At 42.3% G+C, this 24,077-nt stretch overlaps 3 protein-coding genes and 1 long non-coding RNA gene across 5 annotated transcripts; 1 reads left to right on the top strand and 3 right to left on the bottom strand.

Annotated features, from left to right (window-relative positions):
- Positions 1–855: 855 nt before the first annotated feature.
- tmem179ba (transmembrane protein 179Ba) lies at positions 856–3,963 on the bottom strand. The gene is made up of 6 exons (XM_058068154.2): positions 3,893–3,963; positions 3,078–3,326; positions 2,308–2,504; positions 2,101–2,238; positions 1,951–2,029; positions 856–1,876 (listed from the first exon to the last, which is right to left on the bottom strand). Exons 2-6 carry the CDS (start codon positions 3,171–3,173, stop codon positions 1,685–1,687), a joined length of 702 nt encoding a protein of 233 aa, XP_057924137.1. The 5' UTR covers positions 3,174–3,326; positions 3,893–3,963; the 3' UTR covers positions 856–1,684.
- On the top strand, positions 2,808–20,073 carry LOC131126021 (uncharacterized). Of its 2 annotated transcripts, none has more exons than XR_013629971.1 (3): positions 2,808–3,162; positions 6,543–6,684; positions 18,906–20,073. It is a non-coding gene; the product is annotated as an uncharacterized LOC131126021 (long non-coding RNA). The 2 variants fall into 2 exon arrangements; XR_013629972.1 differs by lacking the exon at positions 18,906–20,073 and adding an exon at positions 16,925–17,429.
- On the bottom strand, positions 5,132–12,998 carry prox3 (prospero homeobox 3). The gene is made up of 6 exons (XM_058068151.2): positions 12,755–12,998; positions 7,986–9,517; positions 7,394–7,501; positions 6,931–7,043; positions 6,735–6,840; positions 5,132–6,628 (listed from the first exon to the last, which is right to left on the bottom strand). Coding segments are annotated over exons 1-6 (2,034 nt in total). The 5' UTR covers positions 12,756–12,998; the 3' UTR covers positions 5,132–6,454.
- snx15 (sorting nexin 15) lies at positions 19,329–23,307 on the bottom strand. The gene is made up of 7 exons (XM_058068153.2): positions 23,145–23,307; positions 22,627–22,783; positions 22,452–22,567; positions 22,040–22,388; positions 21,809–21,970; positions 20,971–21,165; positions 19,329–19,892 (listed from the first exon to the last, which is right to left on the bottom strand). The coding sequence occupies exons 1-7, from the start codon at positions 23,241–23,243 to the stop codon at positions 19,783–19,785; spliced, it is 1,188 nt and encodes a 395-aa protein (XP_057924136.2). The 5' UTR covers positions 23,244–23,307; the 3' UTR covers positions 19,329–19,782.
- Positions 23,308–24,077: the final 770 nt, after the last annotated feature.

Below are 24,077 nucleotides of genomic sequence, written 5' to 3'. Positions count from 1 at the left end.
TATTATTATTATTATGCTTTTTCCACTTTTCTGACCTATGGAGTTACAATGTTGTATTCTCATGTTAAATGACGCCAAATGGCAATGCCTGAAAGAAGTTTGGGATGGCTCTGAATACTCGTCAACAGCTGAATGGACATGCCTGGGGACAAGCTAACAACAGTCAACTCCTCTTCTAACAAAATTTGAAAGTGGGGTTCAGCAGTAGTCTGGAAGTCCTCCGGAGCGCTTGGAAGTGTGACCAATCACAGTGGTGTGGGTGGGCCCGGAGGCGGCCCGTGGGCGGAATGAATTAAAACAAATCGTTACAAATACAGATGGAATAGGTGCAGATCCTGGAAGATCTAGAAAGCTTTCTGTGCTTAAAATGTCAAATGTCTTTGTTACTCTTTGTTCACACACGCTAAGTCAGTAGATCATGAGCTGCCAGTAGCTCCTACACACTTTTCAATTAGCTCTCCAAAGACTTCATTTATTATCAACTCCTATACTCACTCAAGTAGAAAGTGTTGTTCGCAGTAGTCAGTAGTTTGGGAGTGTGACCAATCACAATGGAGCGGGCATGCCTGAAGGCAGGCTGTGGATGTAATAAATTAAAACAGACCATTTTGGCGGGAAGCACAAATCCAGCTGGAATAGGTGCAGATTCTGGAAGACTGGAAAGCTTTCTGTGCGGGCTATTGTGTGTAGCTGCTCAATAGGAGTCCACAACTCAATACAAAGGGTCACAAAATTTGCATAATGAGTCCCCTTTAATTAAGAACCCTGTGGACAGTCGACGTTTGCAGTATCATTTACAACCAACAGGGGAAAGCACAACTCTGAATACAGTACCGTCCCATCTGGATTCAAATGTGTTATTTATACTCAAGGGTTTATTAAAATGAAGACAATTCAATACATGAAAAGTAAAGTAGACTAAATATTTGTTTGTATATTTAGTTTGGAAAAAAATATGTTAAAGTTACCTCTTGTAACTGCAGCAGTTAAAGGAACTGGATGCAACAAACTTCCTGAAATGCCGAGAGAGCACTGACATTCAAATAAACTGCAAGCATTATAACCCAACACCACCACTGACTACCTTGGTTACCAACATTCATTCATTCAATGGTATAAAAAAAATTGTGATGCTCGCGAATAAAATGATTGCCATTCATGGCTTTCAATCGCCCCTGTCTGGTATACATGTATGTCTGTCACAAAAAATATGTGAAAGTATCAAAAAAAGTTCAGACCATACAAAATATGTGCATTTAGTGCTTTCAAATGCTAATAACTGCAAGAGCAAAACAAACTTAAGCCGAGTAAAATCTGCCTTGTCAGGAGCCCAATAAGCAATAATCACGCCACACTAACAAGCTGCTGCTGCAATTTACACCGACAGAGGGCGACAAAGTCCAACACTTCCATCAAGTGTCCTTGTAAGCAGTGATTCAAACTGTATCCGATGTATCAAATCACGCTGGTGTGCGTGTAGTCAAATAAAGAATGCGTATTCTAAATACAAACGAAGGAGTAACTAATGATTAATACATTACACGGACAAAAACAATGCATGTGACTTGTATCATTCCATTGTTTTATGTAAATACACTCAAATCCGTGATTCTTTAGTGACACATTTGCAAATGTATCACTAAGTAAAGACTGCTTATTGAGCATTGCTTCTTTAAGTGCTTCCTTACTGTGGCCTGGCAGGACGGTTGAAAAAGGGTTCTGTCTCAGCAGCAGTCACACCCGGGTCACTGAAAAGGCCGCCAGACGACCCGCCAAAGCCTCCCAAAAATGGCTTAGCACCCGAGTTATGACGCCTCTGAACCAGAACCAGCACGCCAATGATGAGCCAGAAGATAAAGTTGACCCACACAGCCGTCTGGAGAGGATAGGGACATCCAGTGAGTAGGTAGCTATGATGCAACATGAGGGAATAATGCTAACAACGCTAACCTCTGCTTTGTGTAGACTGCTGTAGAACTTTTCCCCTCTTAGCGGACTGACCCATTTCCTCGTCTGGGTCTCCTTACAGCTGCCAATAAAAGATATCAATATTCAGCTAATTTGTAACACTCATAAATCACCAGCGAGGACAAGCACTACCTGGTGATGTTGGGAACGGTGTGCGTCACAGAGTCACAAAGCGTGTCACGCCCGATCTTGAGCATGCAGCCCGTGATGAGCAGGAAGAAGAGGAAGATGCCGCACGTGACCAGGGTCAAATTCATCCATATGCGCTCCCTACAGCGACAACACTTGAGTGTACATGTGCATGCAACACACAGGTATACACATTCACATTACAATCACCTCCTGATGTCTTTGTCCACGCAGAAGGAGTAGAGCCAGTAAATGGACAGCGAGAAGCACACCACGGCTACGATGACAGAAATGGCCGACACAAAGTAGCACAGGGAGGCTGAGCTGGACACTTGGACTCCGATGGCGTTGGCTGTTTCGTTGTAGCTGACCAGTCCATACAGCATGCACAATCCTCCAAAATTACCCTGTAAGATTTGTACATTTTAACAGGTTACAGTATTATTATTGAACACTGTGGTTGTATTTCCAGTAATAATAATAATATATATGCACACAACAGGACTTTCTATTTCCATTGTATCTATTCTATTCTATTGTATTCAGTTGCACCGCGGACATAATAAGGCACGAGGGCCTGGTGGTCACATGATTTAATGTGACCATATGACTGTTGTTATGAAGCTAGCCAATGTTAGCAAGTTGAAAGAAAGTATCCATTTTAAACATTTTGTTTAAACTTTTTTTTTTTTACACGAGGTGCGTCTAAGGTAATTGTTATCAACTCTGCTGGGAAGGGTTGCTTAAAGACGTCAGCCCATCGTGAAAAGAATTACCACTTGCTAGCATACAACAAAGAGGTTTAGCTGTAAACGTCTTGTTTTTCACAAACATTCAGGACTTGCGGAACTTGTTGTGGGACATTTATTTCAAACTTCATCACATGATTTTGGCTTATCGTAGAACTTTCTGTCAGGTCAACTTTACCCGGAAATGGGTGGTGATGACGCACATTTAGCTTTTAAATGTACAAAGGTCACCTGGACAATTGTGAGGCACGCAGCGGTGATTATTCCGCAAACGAAGCAGCTGGCGTAGAGAGCCAACTCCAGCAGCAGCAGCCCGGTAAGCGCCATTCAGCCAGCAGTCAGCTTCCTCTCTTCTGCGTGGAGACCAGCGGGAAGGCAACCTCAGTCAAAGACACTACAATTGAATAGGACTGTCAACTTAACTTTCACTTCCGTAGTATGCCCTGCGCTGGTTTGGCCGCCATGATGGTGAAAAGACTCCTGAAACATTCCATTGAAAACATGTCCTAGACATGAATTGCTCCAATTTACGGTCCAAAAGACCAGAATGGTCATTTTTAAGTTGCCCAAAAACAAAGACAAGGTGTGTGTCATAAATATGTTGAAGATTTGTAACTCTGGTTGATGTAAATAAACAGGACAGGGGACAAAACAGCGTAGCAATATTACAAAGTTTGAATGGACTTTCCTGTTGTATAATCTCCTTGGTTTTACCCTACACTAACCACAATGCAAACACGATTGTACTTAATTTTCCAAGCACTAATTTTGAAATTAATCCTACACTCAATATGAATCTGATACGAAGTTTAAGATGAAGAAGTAATCTATCTAACATATGTATGAATTAAAATACACCGGATATCATGTGAAAAAAATGCATTTTTAAGGACGGCCGTACGAACACTGCCAGATTTTTTTATCTCTAAAAAAAATTGTTTTTGTGTATATTCTGTGGGGCTCTCAAAAAGTAGCTCTCAAAGCTAGTTTGTTTCTCTTGGTCATTTCTCGTAATTTCGACTTATTATCTCAAAATTATGACTTACCATTGGGATAGTTTTCCTCTCAGCGGTTGAAGGGCTTCAATATCATAGGAGATTTTTGAAATGTCCAAATTATCAGACAAAAACTGCGCATGTGCCGCTTCTTCACTGGTGCCATCGTCACATGACACTGGCACATGCGCAGTTTATATGTTATGATTTCTACTTTGTCTCATAATTCTGACTTAGAATTTTGTCATTTTGACTTTTTATCTAATAATTTTGACTTTCTTTAATCTCATAAACGTTTTTTATCTTTCAGTGGTGGGAATTGTCTTCCATAAATAACTAATAGTTGTACCTGTTATGGTTTATTTGTTTCAAACATGCTCAACAAGCTACATGGAGGATCACCAAATACTTAGTTTAGCCTTTAAAAGTGATGAAATTGATTCACATCCTGTCTTACCATTCTCTAAATGGAATGTATAATAATTGATAAAGCTATCAAGCCACATTTTTTAGACAGAAATAAGTAAACAGAACATAAAGTGCTAGTACAATGAAGAAGAGTACCAACACCCAATGTAACCTTGACCATAGCTTTCAATGAAAAATGAAGCCATGCACAGTGTACTAATTACTTCTAAAGACGATAGATGTATCCCCAATGGAGTGAACTGACCTTTACTTGTAAGTGGAGGTGGATGTGTCCAATGGGAAAATGTCCTCTTCCTATTGAAGCTGGCTGGACTTCACTCAGCTCTCCTCACAGTGTCGGTAGCAGACCATGGTCCCAAGCTTCCTTCCCTCCAGCCAGCAAAGCACGGCCCCGTACAAAATGCGTGCAAATGCTTTATTTGTCACACACTGACTGGTTGACACACTTGAACACTGGCCGCTATACAGAGAGATTATCTGCAGGTCGCGAAGTGGTTGACTCCCCAAGATAACGTGTACAAACAGTGGTGAGAATCCGACTGAGGTTATGTCAATGTATGGCTTTTGAAAACCCGGACTGCAATGTTTGGGAGTCATTCCCACACAGCCTTCATACAGCTGACCTTGTGACTTGAAGACCACGTGCATTTCAGTCCATTCATTCAGGCGTTCATTCATTCAGACCATTTCATTCTGATGGAACAATTGGATCTTGAAGGGCATGCTTCAGTCGCATGTCGAATGCATTTGCTGTATTAAAGTACAACTATGGCGTACTTTAAATGCATTTTTCTCATAGCAAGAGTCAGCATGACAAACGTGTTTATCAAGGGGAAAAAAAATGAGTGGCAGAAACATTGCTGGCATGCCATAGAAAGTGTGTGTGCTGCATTCATACACACAAACATTTTTAATTCACTGTTCATTTTAAACATCCAGTTTCATGAGGCACAGATTTTTTTTTAAAGAATACACTCTGTACTGTGCATTTGTTTAAAGGAAGCACTGGAACAAAACAAAATGGGTTACAATCCATAGTAAACACGTCACAAATGAAGTCTCACAGACATTGTTGCAGCAACACAATCATGAGTAAAGAGCCTTAATGCCAAAAAATAAAAAAAATGCAGGCGTAATTTGCTTAAAGTATACATAATATGTAAGTATTGTCATCAACAAGTTGTACATCAAGGTATTCAACATTAGTTTTACTATTTCAAATGCAATATACTGCAATTTTGAGCGATTTTGTTTGATATACTGTATAAATCTTAAAAGCGACATACAATCAAAACCACCAAAGTTTTTCAACAAAAGAGCAACATAAGATGGCTGACAGGGGCAAATGTCCATACACTTCCTCTACAGTTTTTGTGGGGGGGGGGGGGGGGGGGTTGTGCTTTTCGGCATTTGCAGCATTTTCTTTTGCATTTATGTTTCATCCTGAGCCATATTATTAAAGGCCTTTATATTGAGTTCTGGACACTTATAGCGCAGCTACACACGATAATCCCCACAGAAAGATCTAGATCTTCCAGACTCTACACCTATCCCTGCAGTGTTTACTGGGGTGTCCTTCCCTCTCCCTCAAACAGTCTATCCTCGGCCCTTACCACTGTGATTGGTCACACTCTCCCCGCTCGCTGTATGCACACTCTATGCACACAAAGCTTGTGTCTGGGCATGCCCATACGTATAAGAAAGTTTTCGTTGATGTCAGTGGAACTCTATGTTAAAAAAAGACTAAAACGCAGCGTGCACAGCCATCCAAAAGTGCTTTCAGGGCTTACTTGTTACCTCATTATCTGATGCAGTGGGTTTAACACAAGAATAAAACATTGTAGCAACATTTATAGGTCAGTTAAGCGGAAAAGCATAATAGATTGTCTTTAATTTGCATGATTTTCTTATTGCCTATGTATTTGTATAGCTTTAGCTGATTTGTATAATGGATGTTGTTTGCCCCTGTCGGCCATCGTAGCAACTTCTATATCAAATGAATACAAACATGTACATAATTAATTTATACCAAATAATCAATTCACGCTAAAGTGAAGTGTCTGCGCTAAAACCAAAAATTACACAGAGGCTAGAGTAAGTAAGGTACACGTGTAAACAACCTGTCTCATAGTGACTGCAGCATGTCTTCATGTGTGCTCATATGTTGTACTCATAATTACTTGCTCAGCCAACTGGACAACCAGGCATTCTGAAGGCATCTGGCAGACCGCTGTCAAGCTTACAGATGATTTTATATATTCCTTTCTTCCAGCAGGGGTCGCTGTCTCTGCCGGTCCAGATGGCTGAATAGAACTCCCTCAGGGCCACCTCAGACACCTCAATGAACCTCTCTGGGACCTGATGGCAGAAAGTCAAACAACGTGAGCAGCCTTCACGGACTTCATCCATCATCTGTAAGTACCACAAATATATGCTGCAATATGTATCGATATACAGCTCTTACCTGGTAGATGTTACTTTTATTGTAGTGCATGTTCAGTATGCGATAAAGTTCTGTGTCCCGACCCACTCGGAGCTGAGTCTCTCTGCCCAAGCAAGGTGCACCATCCCTGGGTTGCACAAAATAGTCAATCTGTGCTGTACGGCGTTATTATTCCAGCATTCAGTCAGTTAAGCTACCCCGAAATGTGTGAACCAACCGTGTCAGGGCCTCGCGGACAGCCTGCCGTGCAAAGCGCTCCATCTGGATGTAGAAGAACTCTCTGAAGTTGCTGAACCATTTAATCATCTGGGAGGTCACGCAGCGATTAAACTGGATGCACAAAATACAGGCACATGCATGCGCTGAATAATAATAATCATAATAATAATAACTAGATGTGTTAATGCTGAAATGCTGACATGAAACTGAAACGCCTTGAAAGGGTGTGAAAATCTAAATTTAGAATTTAGAATTTTCGGAAGCCGAAGCTGGACTGAAATGCTGTGGAAATATGCTAAAATGTAGAATGAAACTAAGAGTGAATTGGTAGTTTGAGCTGAAATCAGGAATTCAACCAACCATCTGCGGGTCTGGATCCAAGCACTATTCTATTATAACTTTTACTACTTTTCCACAATTGGGCTATAGAAGAAGAGTATGCCAAATAAGTCTACACAAACCTTGACATCCGGGAAGTACGTCTTGAGTGTGTTGGAGCTGGGATAGCGAGTGTAGAAGAACATGAGTTTGGCTTTCTTCAGGTGGCAGGGAGACAAGCCCTCCTGGGCGTTTACATGAGACTGGTTAAGGTACGATACCGATGCCAATTCTTTAGCTACTACTGCACATCAAATCAACCGCAAATGCCCAAATTAACCCCTCAATTTAATAGTTGTCGGGTGCATGGGCTACAAAAACATATAGTCTTGGCTATATGCAAGCTCCTGAAATAGCTTTTGCATCTTTATTTACCTCTTCTTACGCTTTAAAATGTTGCTAGTGAACTTAAACTCAAACGTCTTCCACTTGTTTAAAATGAACTCACTGCTGCTTTTAATGTTGGCTGAGCAGTTTGGTCCTTACTACTATTACAACATTGGCTCTGTTGATGCTGTGTTGCCAAATATACTTAATAATGACCATGTGACCTAAAGTTGTCATTTCCTTTCCACTTTCTTAAGTCAGTCATTCACGCTCCCGGCTAAACGTATCTATATTCTGCTTCTAATTAGCATTCACATTGGTTTGAAACATTTACTTGCAAAAGGATATTCCCCCAGCAGTCAGGTAAAGCTCTCCTCCATCCATCCCTCCCCCTCCCCTCACCCCCCTCTCTCGCTCTCTGCCGCCGCTGTGACGTAGGAGGGCGGGGCCCAGGTGACCCAGTAGGGGCAGCGGCGGAAAGGAGGGATGTGAGTGGAACTCCAGGAAGGGGTCAGAGTTGAGAAAGTCCTTGCGGGACGCCGGGAGATGCGGCAGCTGTGTGTGGTGGAGGGAGCGGGAAAAGAGCTGCTGCATGGAGTAGTGGAGCATTGGGAGGGGCAGCGGGGGAGGGGGAGGGGGCGGGAAGGAAGAGGAAGATGAGGAAGGGTCCTTGGATTGGGATGCTGTGTGTAAAAGAGGAGGATGGGAGAGAAGCGGGGGACGAGGCATGGCGGGGTGATGTAGGGAGAGGTTGGCCTGGTTGGATAAAGGTGGGCCAAGAAGTGGGCGGGCCTTCTGCGGGCCAGGTGACTTGTGAGTGACCAATGGCAACGCCAAATCTGTCTGCTCATTGCAAGGTGGAGGCAAGCTGCTCGTTTTCTGCTTCTCTCTTTCATCATCCTTCCTTCCTGGCGTCTCCTCCTGACCTGCAACCTCGTCCACTCTGGTTAAGAGCCCCATCCACGCCCCCTTGTCCTCCCGCCCAGACTCTGCTGCATCCAACGGGAGGAATGAGATGGCGGCCGGAGGAGAGGAAGGCCTCAAATCGGATGTTTCGGTGTAAAGATGAAGGACGCGGTCGATGACTCTGGCCACGGCACTGCCCAGCTGCAGCTTCAAGGCCTGAGCGAACTTCTGCCCCCCTTCATCATCGTTGTCTTCTACACCTCCATCCCAGTCTAACCACAGCCCCACTCCCTCCATTATGCCACCTCTTCCTGTCTCCGTCCTTGCTTTGTCTTTCTGCTTCTCTTCTCTTGGCTTGTCAAAGTTAGAAAACGGGGATGTGGAGAGAAGAGGGAGCCCTCCTCCAGCATCTTCCTCCTCTTCATCAAACATTCTTTCCTCCTCTTCCATGTGCTTCTCCCCAAAGGCCCTCAGCACTTTCTCCTGCAGGGCCTGGAGTCTCTCCCTCGCCTCCTCCAGCTGCTCCTTCAGCTCCTCTCTCCTTCTTATCCTCAGCTCCCTCCCTCCTTCACCTCGCCTCGCGCCCCCCTCTTCAATCCGACCTTCTAGCTTCATCCTCTTTACCCTGGCCAGGTCTTGACTCCACTCGGTGGACAGTCGCTTCCGAACCTCGTCGTCGTTTGGAACCACCTTCTGGTGTTCCCGCTCTCGTCTGTCTCCATCTAGTTTTCTCTCCTCCCCCCTGAGCGAAGCCAAGGGAATGTTTTGCGTCTGGTGAAGACCCCCGGTTCTTCTAGGCCCCCCATGAGGCTGGATGAGGTGCTGCTGGATGAGGGGAAAACCAGGGGGTCTGAAAGCGGTTAGTTGTGGCTGTCCTGGAAGTCCACCGAGCAGGTCTGTGGAGCGTAGTGGGGGGGCAAGCTGGTGGATCTGGCCAGTGGAGTCATCAAAGAGGTCTGAGGGGGAGTCCATCACTGAAGGAAAAAAGTAAATATACCATTAATTCTCCAATCCTAATCATCTGTGGAGGACATGAAAAAGTGGAAAACCCGTATATTGTACAACACAGCAGCAACAGAACCAATGTTGTAATCATGGTTGGAATGTTGCACTGTTGAGTTTCACACCGACAGCTGAGTGGCAACATTTTAAAGCGCATGCAGAGGAAAATATATAGCAGGGTGTCCAAACTTTTTCTATCAAGGGCCACATTGTAAAAAATGAATGGATGGTGCATTTTGTAAACCAAATTAAGTAGGATTCTAAGAGGTTACACAGTATATTTCATTGTATTTAAGCTACGATACAGGTAAAATGCTACAAAAACATTGCAAGATTATTGTGGTAAAAATGTGACATTCTTTCTCATTCAAATACAACTGTCTATCTCCATATTTTGACTTTATTCTCAGACAATTATTGCTGTTCTTTCCATTTTTGCAGTTATTTTATATTTCCAACTTTTCTCTTGCAAATTTTCCTGCATTATTTTCATGTTATTCTTGTAATTTTATAACTTAATTACGTTTTTTTAACATCTTTAATATTTAACTCTATGCTCTGAAAATTACATGATTTTCCTCATAATATTAAAAGTTTATTCTCATAAAAATTACTGCTTTTTTTATTTCTGCTTTAAAGAAAGATTTTTTAAATCTATTATTTCAACATTATGCTTCTAAAATGACATTATCTTTCCTCATAATGTGATCAGTTTATTCTCGTAAAATTGCAACTTTTTTGTCACAAAAGATGACTTTTTTCTCGTAATATTTTGACTTTATTCTCATGAAATTTCAGCTTTTTTCCCCATTTCTGCTATAGTATGTATAGTATGGACATGACCTCATTCCCATAATATTTTTTCCCATAATATTAACCTTTTTCCCCAAAATCTAATGTTCAAAACTTTTTTTGTTTTCATATTATGACCTTAAAAGACATCTTTTTCTTTAATATTTCAACTTTATAGCCGTAAAAGGACATTATTTTTCCTCCTAATAATACTTCATTCATGAAATTCTCGAACTTTTCTCTTGCTTCTAAAATGACATTATCTTTCCTCATAATGTGATCAGTTTAGTCTTGTAAAATTGCAACTTTTTTGTCACAAAATATGACTTTTTTCTCGTAATATTTTGACTTTATTCTCATGAGATTTCAGCTTTTTTCCCCCATTTCTGCTTTACCTCATTCCCATAATATTTTTCCCATAAAATTATCATTTTCCCCCAAACCTAATGTTCAAAACTTTGCAACTTTATTCTTTGTTTTCATATTACGACCTTAAAAAACATCTTTTTCTTTAATATTTCAACTTTATAGCAGTAAAAGGACATTATTTTTCCTCCTAATATTACTTCATTCTTGTTAAATTATAACTTTTTTCTCATTAGATTGAAACTTTCTTATAAATTTAATGCTGTAATGACTCGTGATTTTTCCATTTTTTTTTACATTTTTAAGCTACTCTGGGCCAATTTAAAAAAACTATTACTATCTTAAAAACCATGGTTATTTATGAACAAGTACTGTACTGTATATTGCACAACACAGCAGCACTAAACCAATGTTGTAATAGTGGCATGGAGAAAACCGCTCAGTCATCATTAATAGCACTGATGAGTTCATTGTAAACAACAGTGTGGCAAATGTACACATACAAGTTTCACACCGACACCTTGGTGGCAACATTTTAAAGCTCACGCAGAGGAAGATAAAACTCATAATGATTTGGAGTGCATGAGAAAGTATAAAGGAAATGTAGCATGCGTAAACCAAATGGCCATTTATTAACAAGTCATAACAAGCAGCAATAGAACCAATGTTGTACCAGTATTGTAGTATAATAGTATATGGTAGTATAGTATAGTGTTGGACCAAACAGTATGGCATGTGTTTGATACTAACAACTATGTATGTAGCAACATTTTAGACTACAAATAAAACCTGACATGCAGCTTATGGAGTTTTCTAGTTGTGCTACCCAGAGACCCCGGTGGTTCTTTTTCTTTTGTAGATGATGGAGTCACTGCAGGTCACTGCATGTGTCCCCCCCTGGGTGAACATCTGTCTTGTGATCTTTGTCCCCAACCTTAGTGCTCCATTTCCTGTTAAATATTTGCTCCATAAGAAATCCATGTATTCACTTTTCTCTTGTGAAAATATGGAAACGCTTGAGTAAGGGGTAATTGTCAGGTGTGAGACCTGATCAAATGCTGCGTAACCCCCAACCGCCTTGATGCTCCCTTTTCCTTGCTCTGTAGTCCTCCCTTAACCCCCACCTTCCCGCCCACTCTCCCTGTTATCAGCTCAGGCAGCTTGTTTAGCACTGTTTGATCAGAGTGTGTATTATCACACACACACACACACAGACAAATGATTCACACACTGGCCAAAGAGGCTTGAGAGAAGGCTGACAATGGTCAATGGTGTTTTGGGAGAGAAATGGACTGAGAACATTGTGTGTGTGTGTGTGTGTGTGTGTGTGTGAGAGAGAGAGAGAGAGAGAGAGAGCGAGCGAGAGAGCAGTATAGTCCTACTTAGCTTTGATAACACCCTTAATCCACTTCAGATGGATACACTCACTGCACACAGAGATGGACAAATAGAGGATGGACAGATGTGAAAAAAAGATAGATAGATATGGATAGATGTGTGTGTAGGGTCCCCTGGTGAAACACTAAAGGAATAATCCCCCTATAAATAGCTAAATATCAATTATTCAAATGCCCTCTCCTGCCTGCTATAACACAGCCCAGATGGCAAGCAGGCCAATGCGCTTACATGCCGGCCAGATTAGCTTTTTTAAAGCCAGCGGAAAGCTGCCCAAAATATTAACACTGTGCAATGGCCATGAAAGCCATGTATCACTAGATTAGTATTACAAGCAAGACTGTCATTTCACTGCATGGACAGGACAAGGGAAGATAATTATGCATACATATATCATTTTCATTCATTCATTAGCAGTGTAATTCATATTATACATTGTTTTCATCAGATGTGTATGTTTTTAGTGTATGGTTTCACTAATATGCCGTTACAGCATTATGAGGTAAAGTGTGTGTGCGTGTGTGTGCAACGTGCGTGCGTGTGAGTGTGTAAATTGGCAGCTGTTGTGCTGATGATGTCGCAGTATGAATTTTTATTTAAAAAAATAATTTAAGCACGCACATTTGAGTTTTGCAAAACAAAACAAATGCACTTACTCTGGCTGCTGAGCTCCGGCGCGCCTTCACCGAGGCGTTCCACTCAGGTGTCCGCTTATGCGAACTCCTCCCCGGTTGGCTGTCCTCAGCTGGCACCGGTGATGGTGGTAGTGGTGGTGGTGGTGACTGGAGAGCACCGGGAGGCTGCAGCTTTCGCCTGTTGTATTCTGGTGTTATTCAACACACTACACCCCACTAGTCAGCCACTTCTACACCCCCGTCCCCCCCCCACCTCTGCAAGCGAATCTCTCTACCCTGGCTGGCACCACCGTGTCATCATCATGCTGGAAGTGCTGCTGTCCACTTGACGGCTCGGTCCCCGCCCATGTTGGCATGACCCCCAGTTCTTGTGCATCCAGGATGCGTGCATGCACTTAAAATGCTCACATAGTCACACCTCAAGAGTCTGATGATAAACATTCTCTTTTTATTTCTACTAAAACAGTGAAACAAAGTTATAAGACATACAGTATACACCTTATTTGCACACCATAGTCAAACTATGTGGCTACATAATCATAGAAAATATAGAAAATATTACAAACAGCTCTAATTTGGTGCAAATAGAGCAAATCGTGCATTATAAGATTGCAATTACCACCCAAATAAAGCCTGCCGTTATTAAGTTTTGCCCCCAACTTCATTATCCTTTCCTCCACTGCCCAACCTTCACATTCTCATGAAAAATGGTTAGGCAACTGACTGAAAGGTCGCATGCAGTTGTTATGGAAACGAGGCTGGTAACAAAAGCTGGACACATGGTTACAGATGGGGGTGAGTATATGGGAGTGGAGGGGGGTCACGGGGAGGGAGAGAGGTGGATGAGGCCCAAATAAAAAGGCGGAGGTCTGAATGAATAAAAACATGCAGAGGGAGAGGATGGCGGCTACGACAAGGTCAATGATGGCTCCATCTGCGATGAGAAATAACAAAAGGCCAGGCTGGGTTTTTGTCATCCCAGGCAATCAAATGTGTGTGTGTGTGTGTGTGTGTGTGTGTTGGGGCCGAGTGAGAGAATGCGATTGATGGCTAACACAACCCCTCAAATTGCTCAGAGAAAAAGCGGCGCATGAAGCCTAAAATTGTGCGTGAGAACGTCATTTCTCTGAGGGCTGGTATTATGTAAAGTACTCAAACACTCTCATCCATGCACACATGTAAGCACTGCAATGTGAGCATATAAATAGGACACCCAGGAGTGTGGGGCGGGGGGATAACAAGAATTGGTTGGACATAAAAGGATCAATAGATGGCATAAAGTGTATGTTTATTGATTCGTCTGCACAAGGGATGCTGATGGGGGGAGAGCGTGTGGTGATGTTGATGGAAATGGCAAGAAAATGTGATAACGTTATTTTGTTGTGTGCTCCTTTCTTTAGCTCAGGGCTGCAGGATTTTATGGACCAGAGCAATCCTCTATGTTGTGTTCAAGGACTTACTGAAAAACTGCTAGTCAAAGATCCTTTACTTCACAGTCAAAAACTATACAGCAGGTGTCTCAAACTCAATTTACTTGGGGGCCACTGGAGCTTGGGTCTGGGTGAGACTGGGCCACATCAGGTTTTCAAAAGAAAAAAACGCATTTATTAAAAACAACAAAAATTTTTTAAAACTTCGCTTTGGTTCCAATTTTCTACAATAAAAGCGCTGATAAAACATTCCACTGTTCTCAAATATCTTAATTTTTATTTTTCTGCACAAAATAAGATGAAAAATAAATAAACAAATCAAGAATAAAGAAAATCAATCAATCAGTAATAAATAAATAAATATAATAATAAAAACTTAAGAAACCACATATAGTTGGTGGGTAGACAAATTATTTTTTTCAGATTAAAATGAACAAAGCATTATTAGAGCCCTGTAGACATGACAAAACACGACTATAGTCACATTTATACTCTTTTTATTTACAACATATTGCGCAACTGCAGGGTCTTGAGACACATGCTAACTCGCAAACTAGAGAGCTAGCGACCTAAACGGTAGCCTTCAAGTTATTTCCTTTAAACTTAAATAGCCAAAAACTTACCACTTCCACACGGATAGGGAGGATAACTATTAACAGTTATTTAACCTTTAACATGAACATTAATCAAACGTAATCATTTTTTCTGGGTACATGATACCATACAGCATCCATATCAAACTTACTGCACTAACATTAAACTTTCATATGAAGGCGGGGGCCTCAAACTAGTGTCCGGGCCGCGTGTTTGAGACCCCTGGTATACAGTATTATACAGTCATTGTATACATATAAGGGAAATACCTGGGGAGTTTTTTGTAGTTTTGAAACTTAATTTTAATTTATGCATTATTTGTATGCGTGCATTTATCATGTTCTTCCTCATTTTGTTGATAAAATGTACTTGTAATTATGTGTATTAATATTTCAAGACCTGACAGGTCATTAAAAAATTTGTTTGGTTTGACTTAAAAGTATAAAAAAATATAAATAAAATACAATAAATGCAGTTATTAATACATATGAATATAAAAACTACTTACAGTAAAGTGAAAGTGTAAAAAATACTTAAATAAAAGTGTGAAAAAAAATAATAAAAATTAAAAACGACAGGTGAGCTCTGCTGTTTTTAAGGGCCTAGTGCAAAAATCCAAAAATGACTTGTCAAAGACTTGTCAAATGTCAAAGATGACAGATATTTCTGATGTATCTCAGGAGTCAAAGAGTGCTATGCTGCTTTTAAGGACCTCTGGTGCAAACACACACCATATGACAGACACAGTCTCCTATTTTGAAGCACTAGTCACAGATCCCCTTTACATGACAGGTGCACTCTGCTGTTTTTATTGACCTACAGGAGATGCCAGCTCATAGTGAGCAACACTTGTGTCCATCCCGGTCATGTGTGTGTGTGCATGTGTGTGTGTTGGACACGCATGAGGACACAACACGTTGCTTCTGCAGCTGAGCCTTCACCAGGTGCGGACTTAGGGCTGTCTCGTAAAAATGAATGTTGTTCTTTGATATTACTGTTTTAGTCTTAAAACACATGCTTAAAACTACATCAAAATGCGTACTCTACCATGAGCGCTTCCACTGCCCCCCCCCCCCTACTTGTGCAAAGGACTATTTGATGTCACTGCAAGCATGCAAGCAAATTGACGGGAGCAAAACAAACTTGTTGTTTGGAGAAAACTGATCCCTGTAGAGTGATGCTTTTCAACACAAAAAAAGTGAGTATTAAAGTGGTAAATTATAAGGACTTAATTAATTTCTGTCAGTGCAGTACAAGGATGTGGAGGGCCCCAATGGCTAGGTTTGCCTTGGATCCCCAAATGAATAGATCCGCTCCTGTCCTTCACGTATACTGGAGCAGCTCTTCTGTACCAGTTTCCACCATGCATTCTTTGTTGTTCTGCAAAGACACATGTTGTGAAGACAGTAACGGTGGACCATATGAGTGAGAGCATGAGACGAAGAGAGAGAGAGAGAGAGAGAGAGAGAGAGAGAGAGGCATAAAAGTACAGTACACTCAAATAGCTGAGGGCAAGGTGACAACGAACAGCCAGAGAATGGGAATACACAGGGATAATATGAGTGTGTGTGTGTGTATGTAGGGGATGGGGGGGGGGCAAAAAGGAAGCAGCAGAGAGGGAGTGGGGGTGCTTGCAAGAACAGAAACAAAAGCAATGAGTGTGGACAGCCAAAGGTGTCAGAGTGTATTGTTTGGCTTAATGGGCATGTAGGTCATAACAGCTTGTCTTTCAACGCCATGCGTCCATTAGTCTAGTCTGTGTGTGTGTGTGTGTGTGTGTGTGTATGTGCTATAAGAGTGTCAAAGGTTGGAGAAGCAGTTTTTCTACACTGAGATGCTTCCACACACACCGGCGGTGAATTAGCTTGAAGTTGCAACAGCTGTCATACATGCACACACCATAAATTATGCACACATGCCTCTCTTTTGATGCCACACGTGTGTGTTTGTGTGCATGTGTGTGTGTGAGGGAGCTATTATGCACTCAGACGTGGAGTGTTTTGATGGCATAATTGCAGTGACCAGTGAGGAGAAAAAGACAGGCAGGCAGGGATGGATGGATGGATGGAAAAGAGGGTGGCGGTGACGGAGGGAGAGTAAAAAGAGGAGTGCTGACACTCTCAGCATGTTAATGTTGCATCCATCTCTTTGTCTCTCCACTTCACAGGTAGCACCACAGAGATGAGGTGGAGAGAGGGATGTGGAACAGGATGAAGCGCCGTTATCTCCCACTCTCATCCCTCCATCCCCTCCATGCTCAAAACACACAGTGCCAGGAAAAGAGATTGATGAATACAGGAGGAGGAAGAGGGAGGGTCACTCTTTTCCATCCCCTCAACAATAGATGGATGATCTCTATTTATCCTCTAATCGTATATCCCTCCTTTTTTCTACCCTCCACCACTATTTTTCTTTTCTCTTGTCAGCTCTCTCCATCCATCCGTCTGTCTTTTCCACTCATCCCTCACTCCTCTCTTCACTCCACCAAAGCCTCCTCTTCCAGCACCAAACATGGTGCTGTAATTGGAGGTTGCTCACACTGATGAGACACTCATAGGACACAGCATGAGGTATAATCATCCAAATGCATGCCTGTTAATTCATAGATTCTTTTCAAACATCCTCTATACAGCCCTGACCAAAATCTTAAGACCAGTTTAAAAATTGCACATTTTGCCCTTAAATGGGGTTTTAAGTAGGGCTACAATATGTAAAAGTTAGAAGTGGGAATGAGACTAAAAATATTTGGAACAAAATATTAAGACCACATGCTATAAAAGGCTCTGCTCAATATTCTCATTTTCTCTCAGGCATTCACACTGTCATGCCCTCCTGATGGCTGAAGCTTTAAGGCTAGCTCTTTAAGGCTGGCCCTTTAAGGCTGGAGCTTTAAGGCTAGAGCTTTAAGGCTGGCCCTTTAAGGCTGGCCCTTTAAGGATGGCCCTTTAAGGCTGGCCCTTTAAGGATGACCCTTTAAGGCTGGAGCTTTAAGGCTAGAGCTTTAAGGCTGGCCCTTTAAGGCTGGCCCTTTAAGGCTGGCCCTTTAAGGCTGGCCCTTTAAGGCTGGCCCTTTAAGGCTGGCCCTTTAAGGCTGGCCCTTTAGGGATGGCCCTTTAAGGCTGGCCCTTTAAGGCTGGCCCTTTAGGGATGGCCCTTTAGGGATGGCCCTTTAGGGATGGCCCTTTAAGGCTGGTCCTTTAGGGATGGCCCTTTAAGGCTGGCCCTTTAGGGATGGCCCTTTAAGGCTGGCCCTTTAGGGATGGCCCTTTAAGGCTGGCCCTTTAAGGCTGGAGCTTTAAGGATGGCCCTTTAAGGATGGCCCTTTAAGGCTGGAGCTTTAAGGCTAGAGCTTTAAGGCTGGCGCTTTAAGGTGGCCCTTTAAGGCTGGAGGTTTAAGGCTGGCCCTTTAAGGCTGGCCCTTTAAGGATGGCCCTTTAAGGCTGGCCCTTTAAGGCTGGCCCTTTAAGGCTGGCCCTTTAAGGCTGGCCCTTTAAGGCTGGCCCTTTAAGGCTGGCCCTTTAAGGCTGGCCCTTTAAGGCTGGCCCTTTAAGGCTGGCCCTTTAAGGCTGGCCCTTTAAGGCTGGCCCTTTAAGGCTGGCCCTTTCAGGCTGGCCCTTTCAGGCTGGCCCTTTAAGGCTGGCCCTTTAAGGCTGGCCCTTTCTCTTCTTGAACATGGTCGGATGGTGGAGCTGCATAAGCAAGGCCTCTTACAGCCTGCCATTGCTGCTGAGGTCGGACGCAGTCAGACAATCATTCTACATTTTTGGAAAGAAGTCAAGTGGTAGACATGTGCTGAGCCGGAGGATCCGATTGGCTGTCCATCAAGACCCAAATGAAGGCCCTTACTGGTGCCGACTGCAGCACAACAACCACCCGACGGCATCTGCAGGAAAAGGGTTTCAAAAACGAAAAACTAATTCAAAGACCTGGTTTCCTTCAACGCCACAAAACTGTTTAGACTTTGCCAGGGTGCATCAAACATGGGACATTGAAAGCTGGAAAAACTTTTATTCTCTGATGTAACCTTGGCGCTCCACATGGCTTCCAACGTTACTGGCATGACAACGAGAGCCACCTAAGATGTTTTCTACCCGGCACAGTGGAGGGGGGTGCATCATGATCTGCGGTGCTTTTTCTTTTTTTTTCAGGTGGTGCAGGGTCGTCAAACGGTGGACGGTTACGTGCAGATGTTACAGCAGGCATCCCTCATGATTGATGGCCCTGGTCTGTGTGGTTACAGCGGGGTTCTTCAACAGGACGACGCTGCAGTTCACAATGCTGGCTTGACCAAGGACTTCTTCAGAAAAAATAACATCACTCTTTTGGACCATCCCACATGGTCCCCCGATTGACATCCCATAGAGAACATTTGGGGATGGATGGCAAGGGAAGTTTATAAAAATGGCCATCAGTTCCAGACAGTTGATGTCCTTGGTGAAGCCATCTTCACCACTTGGAGCAATGTTCCTCTTGGAAACACTCACATCAAGCATGTCCAAACCAATTTTTGTGCTAATATTTTAACTTATTTGATGATGAGAAACAATTGTGTGACAAACATATCGGGACCTTTTTTTCCACCCTATTAAATTGTACGAATTTAACAAAATTGTGTCAGAAAATGAGGGACCTATGGGAGATAAAAGTGACCAATAAAGACCACCTACACCATACATACTATACCATGATATCACCTGATATGATACAGCGCCTCTTAGTGGTACTATATTGACCTGCACCTTGTAAATAAACACACTGTGCCTTAAAACCAAAATGTGGTTTATTAATAAAACATAGTGCAAAATGCAAACATTGGGAACGGAGAATGAGGTAAGAATTTCAAATTAAATACAAGTATTTTTGTCAATAAAACCAAGAGACTATTGGATATAGTCTGTCTCTGTCTGTCTGTGTGTGTGTGTGTGTGTGTGTGTGTGTGTGTACCTCAGGAGTGTTTACAGTGTCAGTGAAAGTTTTGGTCCAAACAAACTTGTTTGAAAGGTCAATATTGAGTGTTTTTTCCTCCTATTCCTGTCCAGCAGGCAAGGCATGACTGTCCAGCAGCATCTCAGCGTGTTCCAGATACTGTGCTATCCTTCTCTTGACAGAATCCTTCCGTGCTGGATCTGGATCACCTGGAGGGAGGTGGTAGAAGAGTCCATATATTATACTGTATCAATCATCAATCCTCTGTATGACATTAGCCTTCTGCTGTTTTTAAGGACCTGCTGTAGTGTTAAGTCAAAGATGCTGTGTAGCTAGCATTGTAGCTGCACAGGTGATGAAGGGTTTGCATGTTATCCTTGTCCCACATTTCTAAAGTATGCATGTTAGGTTCATTAAAGACTTCAAGTTCCTTCTCCTACCTTTTTTCTTGCAATATTATGTCTTTATTCTATATGTCTCTTAGAATATTTGCATTTTATTATCATGATTCATACATTCATTCATTTTCTATCGCTTTTTTCTCACGAGGGTTGCGGGGGTGCTGGAGCCTATCCCAGCTGTCTTTGGGCGAGAGGCGGGGTACACCCTGGACTGGTCGCCAGCCAATCACAGGGCACATATAGACAAACAACCATTCACACTCACATTCATACCTATGGACAATTTGGAGTCGCCAATTAACCTAGCATGTTTTTGGAATGTGGGAGGAAACCAGAGTTATTATCATCATATTATAACTAATATTTGGATTTTATTATCGTGTATTGATTATGTGATAAATAGAGCTGTGAAATGATTCCAAATTCCTAAAATTTGAACTTTATTTTCTTTCTCATAATATTATGAAAAAAGTACAATGTCAATATGTAATTTTACAATTTTTTCTATTAATATTAAGACATTATTCTGCTAATAGTTTGTCTTTATTCTCATCCGATACTGGTATTTTTCTATTTTAGCTGTTATTTTTTTGTTTTCTTGTTAAATTGTATTTTTAGTATGTGCTGAGGGCTAATTTTAAAAAACAGCCGGGAGTTATTATGGCCCCTGTGCCGCACTTTGGACACCCCTGCTCGAAACCAGTGGTTCCAAACTGGTTTGGCTGTGAGACTCACCATTTCGAGAAAGACCACATGCTAATATGTTGTGGGTTTTATGACCATTACAACCAAAAGTGTTTTTTGCACTACCAGGTAACATGCTGAGAACAGAGATTCCGACAATATGGTTTATGTTATTTGCAAAACTCTTTGTTCTGTCCCTCACCCTGCACTCCAGTGATCAGTATGTCCACCGCCGTCCTGTAGCTGCTAATGGCAGCACTCACGTCCCCGTCCCTCTCCCTCTCCATGGCAGTTGTCAGCTCGGCGGAAGCTCGGTTTAAATAAGCGGACTCTATTTCCATACTGCTCACAGGCAACGACAACAATTTGAAATGGTTGCCGGGGGGCTCAGAAGCGTCTGGAACAAAGGGAAATGCCTGTGTTAGCAGAGTTGATTTCGAACAGGCATCCAAGGTTAAGCAAATATCAACATCAGCTGATGAGTTACTGCTAGCTTACGAGCTACCTGTTGGTGACCTCTATGATAGCATCACTATCTTAAATCTGGACATACTATGTGTTTTGTTGTTCAACAACAACAGCTCGCCCGTGGGAAAAACTAAGCTAGCTAGCTCGAGAGAGAGAGAGAGAGAGAGAGAGAGAGGCAGTGAGAACCAGGCAAAATGTGTAAACAAAAGATCCCACAAAATCAAAATAGCCTGCGACATGTAACAGAAACCCTGACATATTTTTTATGGGATTTCCAAGCATAATTAAATGCAGCAAATTGTACTTCCATAATAGCTTACTGTTTTTCTTTCTTTCGCTTTATTTGGACCACACATACATGCATAATAAGGACGTTGTTGTGATGTCCGGGGTGACCATGAATGCCCCTTGCCGTACTCTGGTGACAATGACGATGTGTCGGACTGGAGATGCATTTGTGAGTTGTGTGACTGTGCATTGATAAAAATTTTAACGTAATGAAATAATTGAGTTTTTGCCATGAATGCGCTATTATATAATAAAATGGAAGAGATTTGTCTTTCGTTGTTTACCTGGTTTATAGCAGGGGTCAAAGACTGCCATGTCGCTGTCAGAGAGAGGAGGCGGGGCTTCATCGTTTGGAGATGAGGCACCTTTGTCTGCCACCAAGTCAAAAAGGGATTCAAGCTCTTCCCGAGTTTCTGTTGATCTGTGTGTCTTTGCCGGAGATGGGACTGGAAATGGTGACATCGCAAAGAAGGGTTCATGAAGTTGTTTTTTCATTACTTTTCAATGCACTGTACCTTTTTCATCCAACTGGCTGTCCATAAACGTGTCTCCTCTCCCATCATCTCCCATCTCACTTGTCCCTCCACAACATTCTCCTCCATCATCTCCCATCCTGCTTCTTCCTCCACCCCCTTCTCTTGTACCATCTCCCATCTCGCTGTAGGCCTCAACCGCCACCTCAGGCTTTCCCACGTCAATGCTCAGGTTGGTGCCCAGGTCCTGAGGCAAAGTGGGTTCCTCCCTTCCTGCCTCCTCCTCTGCTGGCTCACAGTCTGAGGCCCTGTCCTTGGGGAGGGGTATTAGGGGGGGAGGCAGGGACACGTTGGACGGGGAGTGGTCCCGAGGCCGAGTAACCTCTCCATCCTGAGAAGGAAGAAAAGGATCCTGGTTGGTCATGACTTGACTTTATTAAAATGTGTGTGTTACCCTGAAGAATTCCTTCAGTTGTGGGCTGTTATAGAGTGCAGGTATGCTTGTAGTGAACACCAGCATAGTTTCTGCAGCCTTCCTCCTCTCTTCAATCACAGCCTCATCAAATCTCCCTGAAAAGAAGAGCAGCAGTTAGAAGCAATCGTAAGGAATACAATATGTCCATTCATACCAAAAACTTGTGCCGGTGGAAATGGCGGAAACTCCTCCTGTCGTCTGAACAGATTCTTGTGTGTGTAGGCCAGCTCGCCGTGGAGCTTCTTCAGCTCGGAATACCTCTTCCACAAGACCACCTCCTTCACATCCTCCGGCTTAGACTTGGGAACAAACTAAAAAGGATATATCATGTTGAGCATAAATATGTTTTTGTCCCTTTGTTTGAGCTTCAATGGTAATCTATTTGCAAGGAGAGAACAAGGCAAGCATTAGTCCATTAATCTATGAAGAAATGATTCCCCTTGACTGTGCTAATGGGGTTAGCAGACCTCATGAACTCAGTCACAAGTTCTCATTGCCTCCCATCACTGAACACTAACACTGTGCGCCACTGCTTACGTGAAATAATCTACCTAGCTACACAGCAAATGATTTAAATGTTGCAATCATTAAAAATAGAACCACAACAAAACATCACAACAAGCCCGTGATTAAGTAGCAATAAAAGGAAAGCAGAGAGTAAAAATATCCAACCCTTGCTGTCACTTTGTACTCCGTGTGTCCTTTCTCGTGTGTGCGTGTTTCGGTAACAGTAAAGAAGCGGCAATATTCCTCTTTGGCTTTCCGTGACATGTCGAATTTCGGTTATTAAAAAAACACACACACATCCAAGGCGAGCTGTCAGACAGTCAGCAGCACATACCCTGCTCGCTTCCTGGTTGGTGACGTCAGGGCGTGCGTAATGACGTAGACAGGGACGTTGACGTCAAATCATTGTTATTATTGCTGTGTGTATCTACAGTACATTATTACATTACATTACAGTACATTATTATTATAGTCAATGTTTCCCTATGTTTGATTAATCTACCTGTACATAAATAAAATATGATCTCATAATCTATAACCTCGCTATAGTGAAAGTATATTTCCACTTGATGTCGCTAGAGCTCAGGTTAGGGGCTAGCCGTGACAGTGACTAGCCGAAAGGATATGTTTAAAGTGATATATAAATAGATTTTTTTTTCACTGTCGGCTTTTTCCTGTCAGCGGTAGTACAGCGAGTCAAAAGCAAGAGTTTTGGTAGGCTTCCTGGCTGGGAATCGAACGACCGACAAATATATAACTTGGTGCCATCCTGGTTCGCACAATCTAAATATATTAGTATATTATATATTAGTACTTAACTCTGAAAAATTACAACTATGAGGACAAGTTTTGTTGTAAAAATAAGAAAACATAGCAGAGGATGGTTTCGATCCATCGACCTCTGGGTTATGGGCCCAGCACGCTTCCGCTGCGCCACTCTGCTGTCGATAACGGTGATGATACTGTTAGCTAATATACCTTTTATATAATGGGTGAATTTTGTGGTTTGATATCTACATATATATGTATGCAATGTCATATGTTTTTAAGTACAAATATAAAGTAGGGTGCCGAATTTAAACGTTCAGCCGCCCTTTG

The sequence above is a fragment of the Doryrhamphus excisus genome, linkage group LG2, assembly GCF_037039965.1.
Source record: "Doryrhamphus excisus strain RoL-2023G ecotype Guam linkage group LG2, RoL_Dexc_Guam_v1.1, whole genome shotgun sequence".
NCBI classification, from domain to species: Eukaryota; Metazoa; Chordata; class Actinopteri; order Syngnathiformes; family Syngnathidae; genus Doryrhamphus; species Doryrhamphus excisus.
This window is presented reverse-complemented; position numbering and strand designations above follow the sequence as displayed.

Bases quoted from the DNA above. Each gene is read 5' to 3' on its own strand.
- tmem179ba (XM_058068154.2), bottom strand. From the start codon at position 3,173: ATGGCGCTTACCGGGCTGCTGCTGCTGGAGTTGGCTCTCTACGCCAGC. The intron at 2,505-3,077 runs GTGACCTTTGTA...CAAATCTTACAG, and splicing joins CGTGCCTCACAATTGTCCAG to GGTAATTTTGGAGGATTGTG. The intron at 2,239-2,307 runs GTGATTGTAATG...TTGTCGCTGTAG, and splicing joins GTGGACAAAGACATCAGGAG to GGAGCGCATATGGATGAATT.
- prox3 (XM_058068151.2), bottom strand. The intron at 6,841-6,930 runs GTTGGTTCACAC...TGTGCAACCCAG, and splicing joins GTCCGCGAGGCCCTGACACG to GGATGGTGCACCTTGCTTGG. The intron at 6,629-6,734 runs GTAAGAGCTGTA...TTCTGCCATCAG, and splicing joins ATAAAAGTAACATCTACCAG to GTCCCAGAGAGGTTCATTGA.
- snx15 (XM_058068153.2), bottom strand. From the start codon at position 23,243: ATGTCACGGAAAGCCAAAGAGGAATATTGCCGCTTCTTTACTGTTACC. The intron at 22,389-22,451 runs GTAACACACACA...CTTCCTTCTCAG, and splicing joins AACTGAAGGAATTCTTCAGG to GATGGAGAGGTTACTCGGCC. The intron at 19,893-20,970 runs GTGAGGGACAGA...ACCTCCCTCCAG, and splicing joins ACTGATCACTGGAGTGCAGG to GTGATCCAGATCCAGCACGG.